At 31.7% G+C, this 15,680-nt stretch overlaps 1 protein-coding gene across 1 annotated transcript; it reads left to right on the forward strand.

Moving 5' to 3' along the window:
- Positions 1 to 8,823: 8,823 nt before the first annotated feature.
- LOC127135778 (uncharacterized) lies at positions 8,824 to 10,936 on the forward strand. Its single transcript, XM_051062432.1, has 7 exons — positions 8,824 to 8,982; positions 9,078 to 9,164; positions 9,252 to 9,446; positions 9,546 to 9,710; positions 9,842 to 9,895; positions 10,114 to 10,251; positions 10,478 to 10,936. Exons 1-7 carry the CDS (start codon positions 8,824 to 8,826, stop codon positions 10,847 to 10,849), a joined length of 1,170 nt encoding a protein of 389 aa, XP_050918389.1. The 3' UTR covers positions 10,850 to 10,936.
- Positions 10,937 to 15,680: the final 4,744 nt, after the last annotated feature.

Here is a 15,680-nt window from a genome sequence, read left to right on the forward strand (position 1 = left end):
TACTATGGCTCTAAGTATAATATATGAGTCCCCAAGATCCTCAAAATGTTTTTTTGATCAAGAAAGCATCATGAGTTTGGAGTTGGTTTGCCTTGGAAACCCTAATTTATTTGGTTATCTTATGTAACTTCTTCAACACGTTTCTTCACCAATTGATCATATATTTCAAGCTATACTTCAAATTTTATCATCTTATGAATATATGATCCTTCATGAATCCTAAAAGTCAAGAGAATGTCAAGATAGCAAGTTGGTTCATGGTGGTTGACTAGAGGAAGTCAACTGATCAAAACTGGGGTTCCCTAGATCCTATCTCCTACAATGTTTGTCATATGAAAATGATTCCAAGATAAAAGTTACACTAAATTACATTCCAAACAACTTTCATGTTGAAATCTAGAGCTAGTTTTTCTTGGAAAGTCATTTTTTATGATGAAAGATTATAGGTCATTTTGTCTAAACCCTAATTTGAAGGTCTACCTCCCAAGACCATAACTTGCTCATTTGTTATGAGATGAAATCCATTCAAGTTGAATAATCAAATTCAATATGTCTAATTCAACTTTGATGTTTTGAGGAAGAGCAAATTCAACTTTTAAATGCATATGATATGAGCAGACATTATAGGTCATTTTAGACCAATGTCATTGAACAAATGATTTTCCTCAACTTCTAAAATGCATAACTCCTTCATGCTAAATCCAAATGAGGTCAAATTTATGACTAATTTTAATAAATTTGAGATATATACAACTTTGATGAAGGAACTTTTCTCATTTGAAGCTCATAGAAAAAGTTAGTCAAGATGGAAGAAGTGAACATATGGCTTGACACTTGGAATTTTTTTTGATATTTTTGATTTTCCAAAAATCCACCTCAAACTTCATCATGATCAAAGCTTCAAATGAAAAATTGTTTAACATGAAAGTTGTTCCTATTAATCTAACATTTCCAAAAAGTCCAAATTCATCCCATTTGGACAAAGCATGAGTGACTTGCGCATGGCTTGAAGTTGGATTACCATTTGGCATAATTGAACTTCCATTTCTCATACACAAATGCATGGCTTGCTAATATGACTTCAGCAATGTTTGTACACATTTTAGGACCTCATTGAATGATTATATGGGCCTATCACACGCTCATGCATCCATGCAAAGGTAATTGCTATTTTTGGAATTTTTAAAGAAGTGTGCATTTATCAAGTGTTTTGGCTATAAATAGAACCTCAATGATCAGAACTAAAGACTTGCGCACCAGCTTTGAATCCCCATCCCTAAACCCTCTCATTCAAAGGATAACCTTGAGGATTTCCGTTGGAAAATGAGTTTGAGTCTCCACTATTTTGAGATTCAAATCTCCAAGAATCCTGCTCCTTTTTGATTCAATTCTAATCTATCAAGCATCCAGAGCATGGCTAAGTGAAGTTAGAAGTAAGATTGTGGCTGTCTGAACCTACAGTGGAGGTGATTTTTTCATTTTTTTCATTTCTTCGATTCTCACTCAATTATCCATAATTCTTCTTGATTTTTGGTTTTCTGAAGTCCTACCAATGTAGGCAAGAAGATTGAGTTGCTTTGAGGTCAAATCGAAGTAACTCAGATCATGATCCTTAAATTTCAACTCCCTGTATCTTTCAATATACTTGGAGTTAGGTTAAACTGAAGTCAGATTCGAGCTCCTGGGTATTTTTACTTTACATTCATGTCCTTCTTTTCTATTTTGGTGATGGTTGAAGGTGGATCAGTCTGGTGAGGTTCATCGGAGAAGAAGACCGGAGTTGTAGCTTTGGCGGTGCGTTGGCATGTCTCAGACCATAGGATCCTTTCATTTTGTTTTAATCTCATGGGTTGGTTTTAATTACCATCCCTGCAGCGCATTGACTTAGGTCTATTGTGGAATGCGCACTGATATCCACTTGATCTGCCACCTCAATTAATAAGGGAGATCAAGTGGTCCACGTTTTTTAGCATTTTCTAATTTTCATTTTATTTGACTTATTTTCATTAATTCATATTCATTTTAATATTGATCCAAAAAGTATGTGACTTTCACCAAAAAAAAATCAAATAAATTTCTCTTTCATTTTCTGAATTAAAAATATTTTTTGGATCATTATTAATATTTTTCATGATTTAATTGTTTTTGTGCATATTTTTAATTGTTTAAAAATACTTTTAAGTTTCCAAAAATAATGAATTTTTTTCTCCAAGGTACTTTCACCTTGTTTGACCTATGATAAATCTCATGGCCATTTCTTTGGTGTTTTGATGAGGTTTTAGGATTTTTACCAATCATAATTTAATCTAATGCATTTTTTAATTGATTTTAATTGTTTAATTGCAAAATAAATTGTGTTGAGCTTTTGGTATTGACTTGTTGAGTTTGACTTGTGTTGTTGGGCCTTGGTCAAGGTTGATTTGACTTTGTTGAGTTAAAATAATTGGATTTAGGGGATTGATGAAACTTACATTTCATCTTCCAAAATAAATGAATGATTTTAATTTGATAAAAGTCCTCATTTGACCAATTTGTGTTGATTTCATTTCCCATCCATCTTCATCTCAATCCCATTCTATCCTCACCCATCTCATTAACCTATGATATCTCTATATCCTAAGGATAGTTGATTACAAAATCAACATATGTATGGATGAGATTAGGTCCATCCTTTTGCCATTTCTTTTTGTGTGTGGTATGTTTTAGGAACATGGTCCATTATACCATGTCTCTAACATGCATTAACACCAAAATTTTATTGCCCAACCTCAAATAGTTGTGACTTCTACATAAGTCCAATTACAATTGTTTAACATAGCGCTAAATTTTGACACAAAAGGCGTATCATTCTAGTAAGTGAGATTGTAAGTCTCCTCTCTTTCATGGTATTGTGTGGAAACTTGTCATTTTTTCCTTCCTTTGGAAGATGTCTTGGTTCAAGGATCCATGCTTGTGAATAGTGGGTTGAGTGTTCTCCAAAAAATGACTTAAACAAAACAAAAGCAAAAGCAATACTGACTTCTAATCAACTAACATCAACTAACATGTAATTTCAAGCCATTTGCTTTTATGCACTTTGAATTCAAGTCCTTATTCATTTGCCATTATTCATACCATTTAACTTGTTTACTTTAATGATATTTTCACTTTGCTCACTTGAGCAATATCTTGTAATTATTTTGTGATTGTATATACTTGTTTGTGTTTGTGGTCTTTTGACCTTAATGTACATAATAATAACAAAATCCCTAAAAGATATTTGTGTGGACTGTTGGATTTGATCTGAGACCTTGGACTTAGAATTAGGCAACACTCCCTATGCAAAAGGACTTGGCCAATGCCAACTTTCATGAAACAAAGTGTTTGTGAAGTGAACTTTCATCTGATGCAAATATTGAAGATCCAGTTGAGTTCATCTGCAACATGGTCTTATTGAAGCCGTTACTTTGAACCTGTGTCTAATGCATATCTCTGAGTCACCTGATACATGGGAGATTATGAAGAAGATCATGAAGTTGCTAAGCTTGAATGTGGCTATCTTTATTTGATGCCTTGCTCTTCATCTTGCTATTTGTGTATTGATATTGCTTGATTCTAAAGTCCAAGGGAAAATAGGGTTTCTATATGACATTCTTGTCTATTGGATTGCATCCCATTGGTCAGATCTTTTTAACCCTTAACTTTTAATTTTTGCTTAGGATTAGTCTCTTCATCTCCTCTCCACTTCTTTAATTTCAAATCTCTCCCCCCTTTTCAAAAATCTTATTCGCTTGTGATTTTTAAACTTAGACTTTATTGCAAAAGTTAGAAACTTTGGCCTTATGCCATTGCATTTTTAAACACTTTTCTTAAATCAAACTTGTAAATGAATCTAATCATATTGACTTAAAATTTCAAAAGTCAAAAAGAACTAACACTCATTCAAACCTTTTAGGCCCCTTTGTGCCTCTTTCAAACTTAAAATTTTGTTAAAAGCAACTCATTCACTTTGAAATTGATACCACGAACTACGAGGTTTTGATCCCTCATTTTTATGTTGGTACGTAGGCACAAGTCCGAAGGTCTTGTCAAACACAAAAATATAATTAATGAATTCTTTTCTCATCCCCACACTCTATTTATTGCAAACATCATTTTGTACAAAAACACATATGCACACAAAAAAGGGCTCCCTATGAGTACCTAGGACACTTTGGGTGCTAACACCTTCCCTCTGTGTAACCAACCCCCTTACCTGTAATCTCTGGCATTTTATTAGTTTTGATTTGAAAACTTCTTACCTTTGGGTTTTGTTCGTACTTTTCCCTTTTCCCTTGGAAACAATAAAAGCGCGATGGCGACTCTGGTTTTATTGATGTTAAGTTCATCAATAGCTTAATGGTCATGAATTTACCACTACACTTACCACCATACGAGGTAATTAAATACATTGGACTTTGTGACCTTAAGGGAATCAACTTAAAGTATGTCCTGAGGAATTCAAAGTAAAGTCTCTCTCGAAGGACTCAAATTAAAGTCTCGCTTTAGGGGTTCATCTTAAAGTATCACCTAAGGGACTTAAATCAAAGTCTCTCATGAGGGACTCAACTTCAAGTTTCTTTATAAGGACTCAACTTAAAGTTTTTTAAGAGGGACTTAACTTAAACTCTGACATAAGATAATCAACTTAAAGTCTCGTCTGAGGGACTCAGCTAAAAGACTTGCATGAGGGACTCAACTTAAAGTTCATCTGAGGGACTCAACTTAAAATTTTCTCTGAAAAAGTCAACTTTAAGTCGTCTGAGGGACTCAACTTAAAGTCTTGTGTGAGGGATTCAACTTATCTACTCGCAAGAGAGACTCAAATTAAAGTCTCACATGAGGGACTCAACTTAAAGTCTCTCATAGGAGACTCAAATTAAAGTATATCCTTAGAGACTAAACTTAAAGTCTCGCCTGAGGGAATCAACTTAAAGTCTCGTCTGAGAGACTCAACTTAAAGTCTCTCCAGGAGGATACAACTTACAGTTTCGCCTAAGAGGGTTAACTCAACTTTATGAGTCAATGCCTAGAAATAAATTATTTTCTACTTGGATTAAATCACTTTGTCATTTTTAAGTCCTCATGCGTGAGAGACTGTGTACCGATATATTTTATTGGACCCTAAAAATGATTTTCAAGGAAAAAGAAAGGAAGGTTTAACAAATGTGCACGGGGCGACCTATTCAACAAAACCACATGACGACTAGAACAATATATCATGCTGCTCGAAATAAATCATGTGGTCGCTTAGAGTTTTGTAACCTTCCTCCCAATTGAGTTTCGACAACCTAAACTTACTCCTACTATCTACTTACTAGTAGATATGAGAGGTGACACGTCTCACTGCAACAAACTCGTAGAGAGAGTCAAGGAGGATAACCACCTCCTCCAAGATTCAAGGAAGAACTAGTCTCTTCCTCTCCACATCTCCTTTAGAGAGAGTTGAGATAATTGCTCTTTAGCCTAGGTCCAATAAACTTATATAAATACCTCATTTTCAAATGAGAGAGGGATCTTCTGCTTCATTTAAAGAAAATATACACATAGCTCCTGTAAGACCCCAATTTTGACCCTAAGATCCCTCATGACATCATAACATTGCATTTGCATTACCTCAAGGATCTTTAGCATCTTGGTTCCCTTTGCCTTTGGGTGGGACTCCTTGTGATTGGTTTGAGATCACCAAGCATGCTTGAATTATACATCATTGTTTCTCTTATTTTTGTTTACTAACCAAAAGCACAAAAATGTGTCATCTAAGACACTTTGTGGGTTCTATCTAGATGACCAGTCAACACAAGGGAATGGCTTGAGATACTTCCAACAGGTTCAAATGAGGTCTATTCATCATCCTGAATGCTAATCTTGAAGGAGCAAAAAATCTGTTCCTGAGCTGTCATGCTCGCTGGGCGAGCAGAATGGTTCACTCAGCGAAGAGAACTGTCATGCTCGCTAGGCGAGCAGATCTTTCGCTAGGTGAAGAGCGCGCATTTCAGAAAATAACAGAAAGTTCTGGGCTTGAGTTACCCTCATCTGAGCCCACCAAGCTACCAATATCAGGCTATAAATACTAGAGTTTTCATTGAAACAAAACCTGGACAAAAAGTGGAAAAAAAGAGACAGAAAGAAAAGAGGCAGAAAAGAGCCCTAGGAACTAATCTGCAGCAACCTCCAAACAGCTCTGAAAAGTTCACTCTGACTCACACTTTTTCGCCTCCGCCTCACGCCAACCCTAACATTGCCTTGCCAATCCAGCCGTGCCATTCGATTTTAATCGGTCTCTCCCATCAGGTTTGCCCTTATTCCCATAATTTTATGCTCTGAATTTGAATCACCTGAATGTATGAGATAACATTAGGTTTTTGCCCACGGGTTTATAATTGTGTATGAATGTATAAACAATGCCTTGAATGCTTAACCGTTTAATTTCTGAAGTGTGTGCCATAGGGTTTGAGGTTTCTGAAACCACACTGTTATCCATGAAGAATCCAAAACCCGCAGGCGTTCGCTAGCACCATCGCTAGGCGAGCATGTAGCGAAGCTTCGCCAAGCCTTCGCTAGGCGAAGCAGTAGCGAGCGTGACAGTATTTGATTTTTTTCTGTTTGCTTTTCCAATCTGACTTATGTTTGATCCCTATCTTGTTTCACTAACCTTTTCGTTGAGTTTTTGTGAAGGCTCACATGACTCTTGCAGGGATAGCTCGCGGGGTATTCCACTTTGCTTGTGGGATACCATTTGGGAGATTTATTCTGATTGCCTTGCTGGCACGTTTATTTTATACATGTTTGTTTTGTATGTGTTCGTATCCCCACAGGTAACGCGGTTCCTTCGTCAAGGACTGCCCTTTCGCATGAGCATCCCTAACCCTACCAACTCATTGATTTTTCTTCTCCTAACACGTTTACTCCTTCTACTACAGGCGAGTGAGTCTCCAAAGGTCGAGCATCCGGTAGATTGCGTAGTAATGTCGTTCACCCAAAACCCTTAACCTCGTAGTTAGTCGAACTACGTTTTGCTATGATTTTCATCCCAGATGAGATACGTAGGCATAAGACGCGATGTCTTAACGAGCACACTCCTCTTTAACCCCTAGGTAGCCGAGCTACGAAGACTCCGATTCTCAGATTTAGATGAGATACGTATGCAGTGGATGCGACGTCCGTGCGAGTCATTTTCTTTTGACCCTTCTTTTAGTAAGTAGTACATTAGATAAACATACACGCTTTTCTCATCCCTTCAATCATGTTTGCACAAATAAATTTTCATAAAAAACAACAACCTTTGCAACAAATATGAAAAGGGCTCCCTAGGAGTACCTAGGATGTTTTGGGTGCCTAATACCTTCCCATTGCATAACCAACCCCCTTACCCAGATCTCTGACATTTTTACTAGTTTTTGATTCGATAAAACTTTTAGGTTTTTGTTCGCTTTCTAACCATTCCTTTGGATAAATAGAAGTGCGGTGGCGACTCGACTTGTATGATTTACCTTGGATTTAGTCAATATCTCCAATGATAACGAATACACCGCTACAACTCCTTGCATGAGCTACCCCTAAGTATCACCCAAATATCCCAAAATATTCTAAACCACAAGCAGTTGTCCATTATTGTACTTTTCAGAAAATACAATTTATATTTTGTTTCAAAAACTTAAATATTAACAATAAATTATGAATTAAGATCCATTGATAATTGGAGTCAAAGTTTACTTCGATATCAAATCTTATCCCTTTATTTTTTTTAATCTTAACATATGTGTTTATTAATTCAACTATGATATCATTCTATTTGATCAATACAATTTATTTATTTTAAAATTATATACGATTTATTTTCTAATCAGATATTTTTTGAAATCAATATTTTTCTCCCACTTTTTTTTCTTCTTTATGTTTTTATCTTAAGAGCTTAACTTTATATTATAATTTCGCTAATTTAATAATTATAATTTATGTTGTTAAAAAATTCATTCTAACTTATATTATGAAGATAGCTTATTTATATTTGATCCTGAAATGAATATAAAATAAATATTTTGTATATATAAGATAATATTCGACCATTATCTTTTAAAATTTTATAAAAATAAAACAATATGTTATACATTTTACATGTTTTTACATGCATGCGACAATTGTAGTGGCGCATATTCTACGTTTTACATACATGTTCCAATTGCAATGACATATGCTCTTATATTTTACATGCATGCGTCAATTGTAGTGGTGCATGTTCCCACAAACATGATTGATTTGATAAATAAATTGAAAACATGATTCTTTTGGGATATAATTTAAAAAAATTGATTATTTCAAAAAAAAATCCTCTTCTTCCCATTCTATTAATTTTATGTTTTCATAATATTCATGAATTTTTTTTAAAGTAGTTATAATTTATCTTTGTCTAACAAAATTATCTATATTTTAAATTTGTATAAAATTGATAAATGACTTATAATTTAAAATGGATGTAGTATATTTGAGACATTGAATTTGTGCTTCTAAACTACAAAATATTTAGATAGTAAGTGCTATTAAAAAATTCAAATATTATGACTTTTTCAATTGGATAGATGAAAATAGGGAAAGTTTATTTTAGAAAAAGATTATTCCCAAAAAGTAAAATTAAAAGTAAAATTAAAAGTAAATATACTAAGAAAAAATAAATATATTCAATTCATATCATTGATCTCATATATTTTATTTTGATTAAATTATTATATTATTTCATTTCTTTTTGAAATATACCTATAAATAAGAAATCTGAACTATTATAATTATAAGTCATCGCTACTGAGAATGTCAAAAATGATCAACATATTGTTATTGATTACCTGTTTGGTGACCATTAGTACTGGCCACAAAAATAATGATATGCCTGTTGGGTTGAAAGAAGAAGATTTAGAATTGGAGAGACAACTAAGTATCCTTAACAAGTCTCCTATAAAGAGTATCCATGTATATTTACACACAATTTATTGGTAGTGTAGGTTGGTTTAATCTAACATGTTTTCTAATATTTTGTTTTTATTTCATTTATGTGGTTTTCTTAGACAAAATCGGGATATATAGTTGATTGTATTGATATTAACAAACAACCGGCTTTTGATCATCCTTTATTAAAAAATCACAAAGTGCAGGTAAAATAATTCAATGTATATTATTTTTCAATTTTTTATGACTTATACAACTTGTTTTAATATTTAATTTTGCTTTTTATGTGATAGAAAAAACCAATTTTTGAAAGAAATATTACAGAAAAAAGAGTTCAGAATTCATCAATCAACCCTAAATTTATACTTGTGAAATTTAGATGTCCTCGAGGAACCGTTCCTATTCGAAGAACAACAAAAAGTGATCTAATTCAAGACAAATCTTTATTCAATGCACATAATGTAACTCAAAATGGTTCCATTAATAAGGTAATCTTTCTCATATATGTATACTAAATTTTTTTAATTTCTTAATTTATTTATATAACTAATATATATTACCTTTTTTATTAATATGTGAATCTATAGTTTGCTCGTGTGTATCTTAAACAAGCAAGTTCTCCTTATTATGGAGTTAGTGGAACTATTAGTGTTTGGAATCCAAAAGTTTATAAAGGTCAATCGAGTACCGGTTATTTATATGTTTTAAATGGAGAAGGAGATAACATTAACAAAATTTCTCTCGGATGGCATGTGAGTTTTTATTTATTTTTTAATTTCAATTTTCTTTTATTCTTAAAACATGCATGTATATATATTTTAATATTTAAATAAATTCAAAAATATATAAATTATTTTTTAATTTATCTCATACATGATGTTAGGTATCTCCACAATTATATAATGACGGGGAAACTCATTTATACTTGTTCTGGGCGGTAAGGAAAAATTTATATATAATTTAAAATATTCACTTATTAATAATTTAATAGTATGTAAATTATTTACTTAAGTAACAATTTATCTATCATCATATTTTTAATATTTTTGTCAATATTTCTTATATTTATTTTTGAATCTCAATTTATATGTAATTTTGTTTGAAAATCAAAATACATGTTTCTTTTAAATATAACACATTATTAAAAAATTACAGTCAGGTAAAGAGGGATGCTTTAATATGTTATGCAAGGGTTTCATTCAAGTGGACCGATCATATCACTTCGGTGCACGTATATCTAAAACATCTACCTATGGCGGAAATATTATTGAGCTGCCACTTAAAATTTCTCGGGTAATCTTTTTATTTAAAATTTAAAACTAAAATATTTAAATTATCTACTATCATAAATAGATTTTCTAAAATGTAATTCTATCAAGTGATGAATTTCAGGGAGATACTATACAAAATATTAGAGAATGTATACATCATAAATAAAATAAAATTATTTTAATTTAATAATAAAAATTTGGGTATTTAAAATTCTAATAATAAAATCATAAAATGTTATGGTGTTCAGGATAATGTAGGCAATTGGTGGTTAAAAGTGGTAGATAAGGATATTGGATATTTTCCTGCAGCTTTATTCTCCAGATTGTCCACTCGAGCTGATGAAGTAGGATGGGGTGGATATACAGTAACTCCGGCTGGTACTACTAGTCCAGCAATGGGTTCCGGATACAAACCAGATAATGATGCTACTCATGCATCTTATTTTAAGTTTGTTAAATATTTGCTAATAATTGGAACCGAAGTTGATCCTCTACCACTTATGGTAGATACTTATAATGATGCTCCTAATTGCTATGGAGTTACAAACTATCAAAAGACAAAAAAGGATTTTGGGTATTCTCTTCAATTTGGAGGACCAGGTGGTAATTGTAGAACTTAACTATAATGATCATGTTTTTGTTATATGTAATAAAGATAATACAAAATATTATCCTTCAATTATTTAAAAAGGTAGTAATACAAATATTAAAACCCATTATTTTATAATAAGGTAATAATAAAGTATATGAAAATATGTGAAGAAACTTTTGAAATGTCTACGGTTTTAATATTTCAACTTAATATAAAAAATTTATTATTTTTGTGTAAATATTTTTTATTTAGTCTTCAAAACTAGTCAATATTAACTATTTGCTTAGTATCACATAACAAATTATACATGAGATTATTATTTGATCTTTAGCCAATAACTAATGTAACACCCCGTAATATAATGTGAGAGTGGCTATAATTATCATATTTAAGACATAAAATGATGATATTGATACATAATTAGCCTATAATTATCATAAGCTAATTCAAAAGTACATATACCGCTGCCTAAACATAAAATCTATGATAACACCCGACAGAAAATACATGATAAATAGGGGTCGGCAAAAAATATAGACAATAATATGGGAAAGATAGTACTATTCAGTGAAGTTCTCCTAATCTATAAGTCTTCTCAGTCAAAGGATTTATTAGCATTACTCATAAATTATTAGGTTCTAACACTCGTAGATCATAAATTAAAACAAAGAAGTTTTGTAGCGGTAAATTTTTTGAGATTAAGCTATTAATTAACTTAATTCATAAAGTAAGAGTCGTCGTTGCGTTTTTATTTTTTCCAAAGAAAAAAAGGAAAAAGTACGAACAAAATTCGAAGAAGTTTTAAAATAACATAATAAAAGAGACAAAGGTTCAGGGTTGATTATGCAAAGGAAAGGTGTTAGCACCATAAACATTCATGGTACTCCATGCAGTGGCGGAGGCAGATAAAAAAATTTGGGATGACCGCTAACGTAAAATAAAGATTATAAATAAAATGTAAATAGTATTTTAAATAAAACATTAAAGTTAAAATAAATGCAAAGTTAATTACTAAAAATTTAATTACATGACTTAAAACTACCTTAAAGTAATGTTTTACGCGTTCCGAGTGACTTGAAATCGTCAATAATTGACTCTGAACTAATGTTTGCATTAATCTCCCTTTCAATATATACTGTCATGCTATCTCCAAGAAACCCATCATCCATCTTGTTTCTCAACTTAGTCTTAATAATTTTCATTGTTGAAAAAGACCTCTCAGTTGTGGCCGTAGAAACGGGAAGAGTCATGATAAGACGAAGTAGTCTATCAATCAAGAAGTAAGTTTCAACCTGTCCAGATGCAACCAAACATGAACATAGTTCTTGATTAGTTGATAAATTATTCAAGTTTGATGTTTGACGAGCAACAAATAGAAAATGTTGGAGTTGAAATTGCAAATTATTCTTCTCTTGATCACTAAAATCCATAGGATAATATTTTTCAACTAAAGAACAAATAGTATCAATGCTAAAAGCTTTATATCCATCCTTAGGAGATAAAGAACAAGAAAGAGTTAACAAATTCATTTCCTGCTCACTGAATCTGCTATTCAACTCTTGTAACTGTTTGTCAATGGTAGTGAAAAAGATTTCAACTTTAAAGTAATGTTGAATTGTGACTTGATTCTCTTCAAGACGGGAGCGTCCAAATCTTGTTGTTGAATGAACATCATTAAGATCAGGAATCTCAATACCATGCTTTTCACAAAAAGATACAACTTTAGTAAACAATATATCCCAACCATTTTCTCTCAAACCTTGAATAAGATGTTTTGTTGAACGAACCAAGTTCATAGCATTAACTACATCTTGATTTTTTTTGTAAGGCTTGACAAAGCATATTGTTATTCCCATGATTTCTTTCATCAAGTGCAAAATAAATATAAAATCAAATGCCTTCAAGTAATTGTAACAACTATCTGCATCCCCACGTGTAGCATAACTCCCTCTATCTTTTGCAATTTTTTTTAAAACTAAACAAGTTGCTTCATACATGTTTATCAAGCTAGAAATTGAATCGTAATGTGATCCCCAACGAGTATCTCCAGCTCGTTTCAATGTACCAACTTGATTTGCACCTTTACTAGTTACAATCTCATCAATCTCTAACAAATAAGCAATTTCTTCTAATTGGGCAGCTTGTAACTCATCATGACGCTTTGTAGAAGAACAAACAACATTCACAACAAAAATCAGCTTCTCAAAAAAATTATGAACAGGTTTGACTTCTCTTGATGATGTAACTAATGCAAGTTGCAATCGATGAGTAAAATAATGAACATAATATGCATAAGGACAATCCTTCATAAAGAGGGCTTGTAAACCATTCCATTCTCCTCTCATATTGCTAGCACCATCATACCCTTGGCCACGAATGTTAGAAACATCAAGGTTATGTCGAGAAAGTATATCACATATTGCTTCCTTAAGAGTTAAAGATGTGGTGTCTTTAACATGTGCCACGTCAAAAAAAATCTCTTGTATTAAACCAACTTTATCAACAAGTCTTAATACAAGAGCCATTTGTTCCTTTTATGACTCATCACGAGCTTCATCAACAACGATACAAAATTTTAAATCACCAATTTCCTCACGAATACTCTTTTCCATCCTACTAGAAAGAATTTGCAAGAGCTCTTTTTGAATTTGATGTGAAGTATACTTGCAATTTTGTGGAGCATTTTTCAACACAACTTTTGCAACTTCATCATTGTAGGATGCTAAAAGTTTTAATAACTCAAGAAAGTTACCTTGATTTCTTGATTTGCTACTTTCGTCGTGACCCCTAAAAGCACAAGCATGTAGTGTTAACCAACGAACAGTGTCAATTGAAGTCTTGAGTCGTAACCGATTATTCATTCTTTGAATTGAACTTTGCACTTGAACAACATTTCTAATATGACCATCTTGATTCAACAAGTCTTGACAAGCTTTCATTGCATTGTTGTGTGGTGAGCAAGGATCCTTCCCTATGTGTTTAAGAAAGGAACAATGTTTTCCATTCCTAACTTTCTTCCAATTTCTAAAACCCATAGAAATAAAGACAAGTGATCTGGGACGTCCACTTAGTTTTTTGCTAAAAAGGTAACATGGTAAGCAATATGCGGCATCTTCAGATGGTGAATATTCTAACCATGATGGAAATATGTTAAACCAAGTATGTTGAAACCTTCTCAGATGATCCTCGTTACCAGACAAAAGATAGTTTTCTAAATGAATTTGATATGGACCCCATTTTAGATAAACTCTTCGTATTGCATCCACTTGATTTGGTGGATATTGCCAAATCGGGGGACGCTTTCCAGGATCGCGTTCCAAAGAATTTTCAAAACCATGATGCTCTTCAATTGTTGGATTCTCAAGAACTGTTTCAGATTCGGATGTCGGGATTATAATCTCTTCATCTCTCTCTTATCTTTCAATTTCACATGCTTTCCTTTTGAAAAAAGAATCAATTTTCCTATTATTCATCTTTACTCTTCCTATAATATCATATCAAATCCAAAAATCAATTTAGAGAACATAAAAATTAAAAGAAAAAAATAATAAACTTAATTAATCAACTTTAATCCGTTTTCAAATACCGGTAACTTCACTATTAGAAATTAGCAGCAACAATGATCAAATAAACCTTATTATAGTGTATACCTATATTTGTAAATTATAGTGTTATGAATTGGCTTAATAAACCTCATATAGATTATTTTAACACATCAAGAAAGACGAACCCTAAAAATCTCAAAAACACAATACAAGCAATCACTTTAATTTGTTACTTTTTTATAAAAGAAGAATGAATAAAGTTTTTTACCTGTTAGATGCCGATCACTTTAATATGTTTCGAATTCAATGCCGATAGCAAACCCATATGAGAAAGAAAGGAAAGGTAGGAATTTTTTACAGTATCTGTATTTGAACCTAACTTTGAATGAAAAAGAAAAAATAAAAATTAATTTTAATTTAAAATAAGGATGTTTTAGTAATTTAATATATATAAATTAAAAAAAAAATTAAAAATTGAGGGGTGGCCGTGGCATTCCTGCGTCACCCTCAGTTCCGCCAGTGTATGTGTATATGTATGTATGTGTATATATATATATATATATATATATATATATATATTATATATATATATATATATATATATATATAATATATATATATATATATATGTATGTGTATATGTGTATGTGTATATGTGTGTGTATATGTGTATGTGTATATGGTATATATATATATATTATATATATATATATATATATATATTATAGATATATATATATATATATATATATATATTATATATATATATATATATATATATATATATAATTATATTATATATATATATAATATTATATAATATATATATATATATATAATATATATATATATATATGCGCGCGCGCGCGTGTATTCCATCCGCCTTTAATTCCTCTCCATGAGGAGCTCAATTTTCTATCGTATGAACACTCAATTCAACATGCAAAGCATTACCAACGTTCAAGAAAGAGCAAAAGGTTGTTTCCCCATTTCTATAAATTTCCACCATAAGAGGCTTTTGAGGATGAATGGTTATGTTGAAATGCTTCAAGATCCAGAAGTTAGTCATGGAAGAGTTGAAACTTTGGACGTATGGAAAGACCAATCCAAATTTACAACTTTCTTGCAATCCAAGAAACTAAAGCAACAATAGAATGATTCGAGTTTTTAGATTGATTTATCTTCTTTAAATATATTGTTATCTTTTCTTTTAAGATGATAGGATAACATCTACGTGTGATAATTAGACATATGTCTTTGCTGTGATTTATATTTTAATACTATATTTTATTTTTCTAAAAAAATAAATTCATT

This window comes from Lathyrus oleraceus, chromosome 1, assembly GCF_024323335.1.
Source record: "Lathyrus oleraceus cultivar Zhongwan6 chromosome 1, CAAS_Psat_ZW6_1.0, whole genome shotgun sequence".
NCBI classification, from domain to species: domain Eukaryota; kingdom Viridiplantae; phylum Streptophyta; class Magnoliopsida; order Fabales; family Fabaceae; genus Lathyrus; species Lathyrus oleraceus.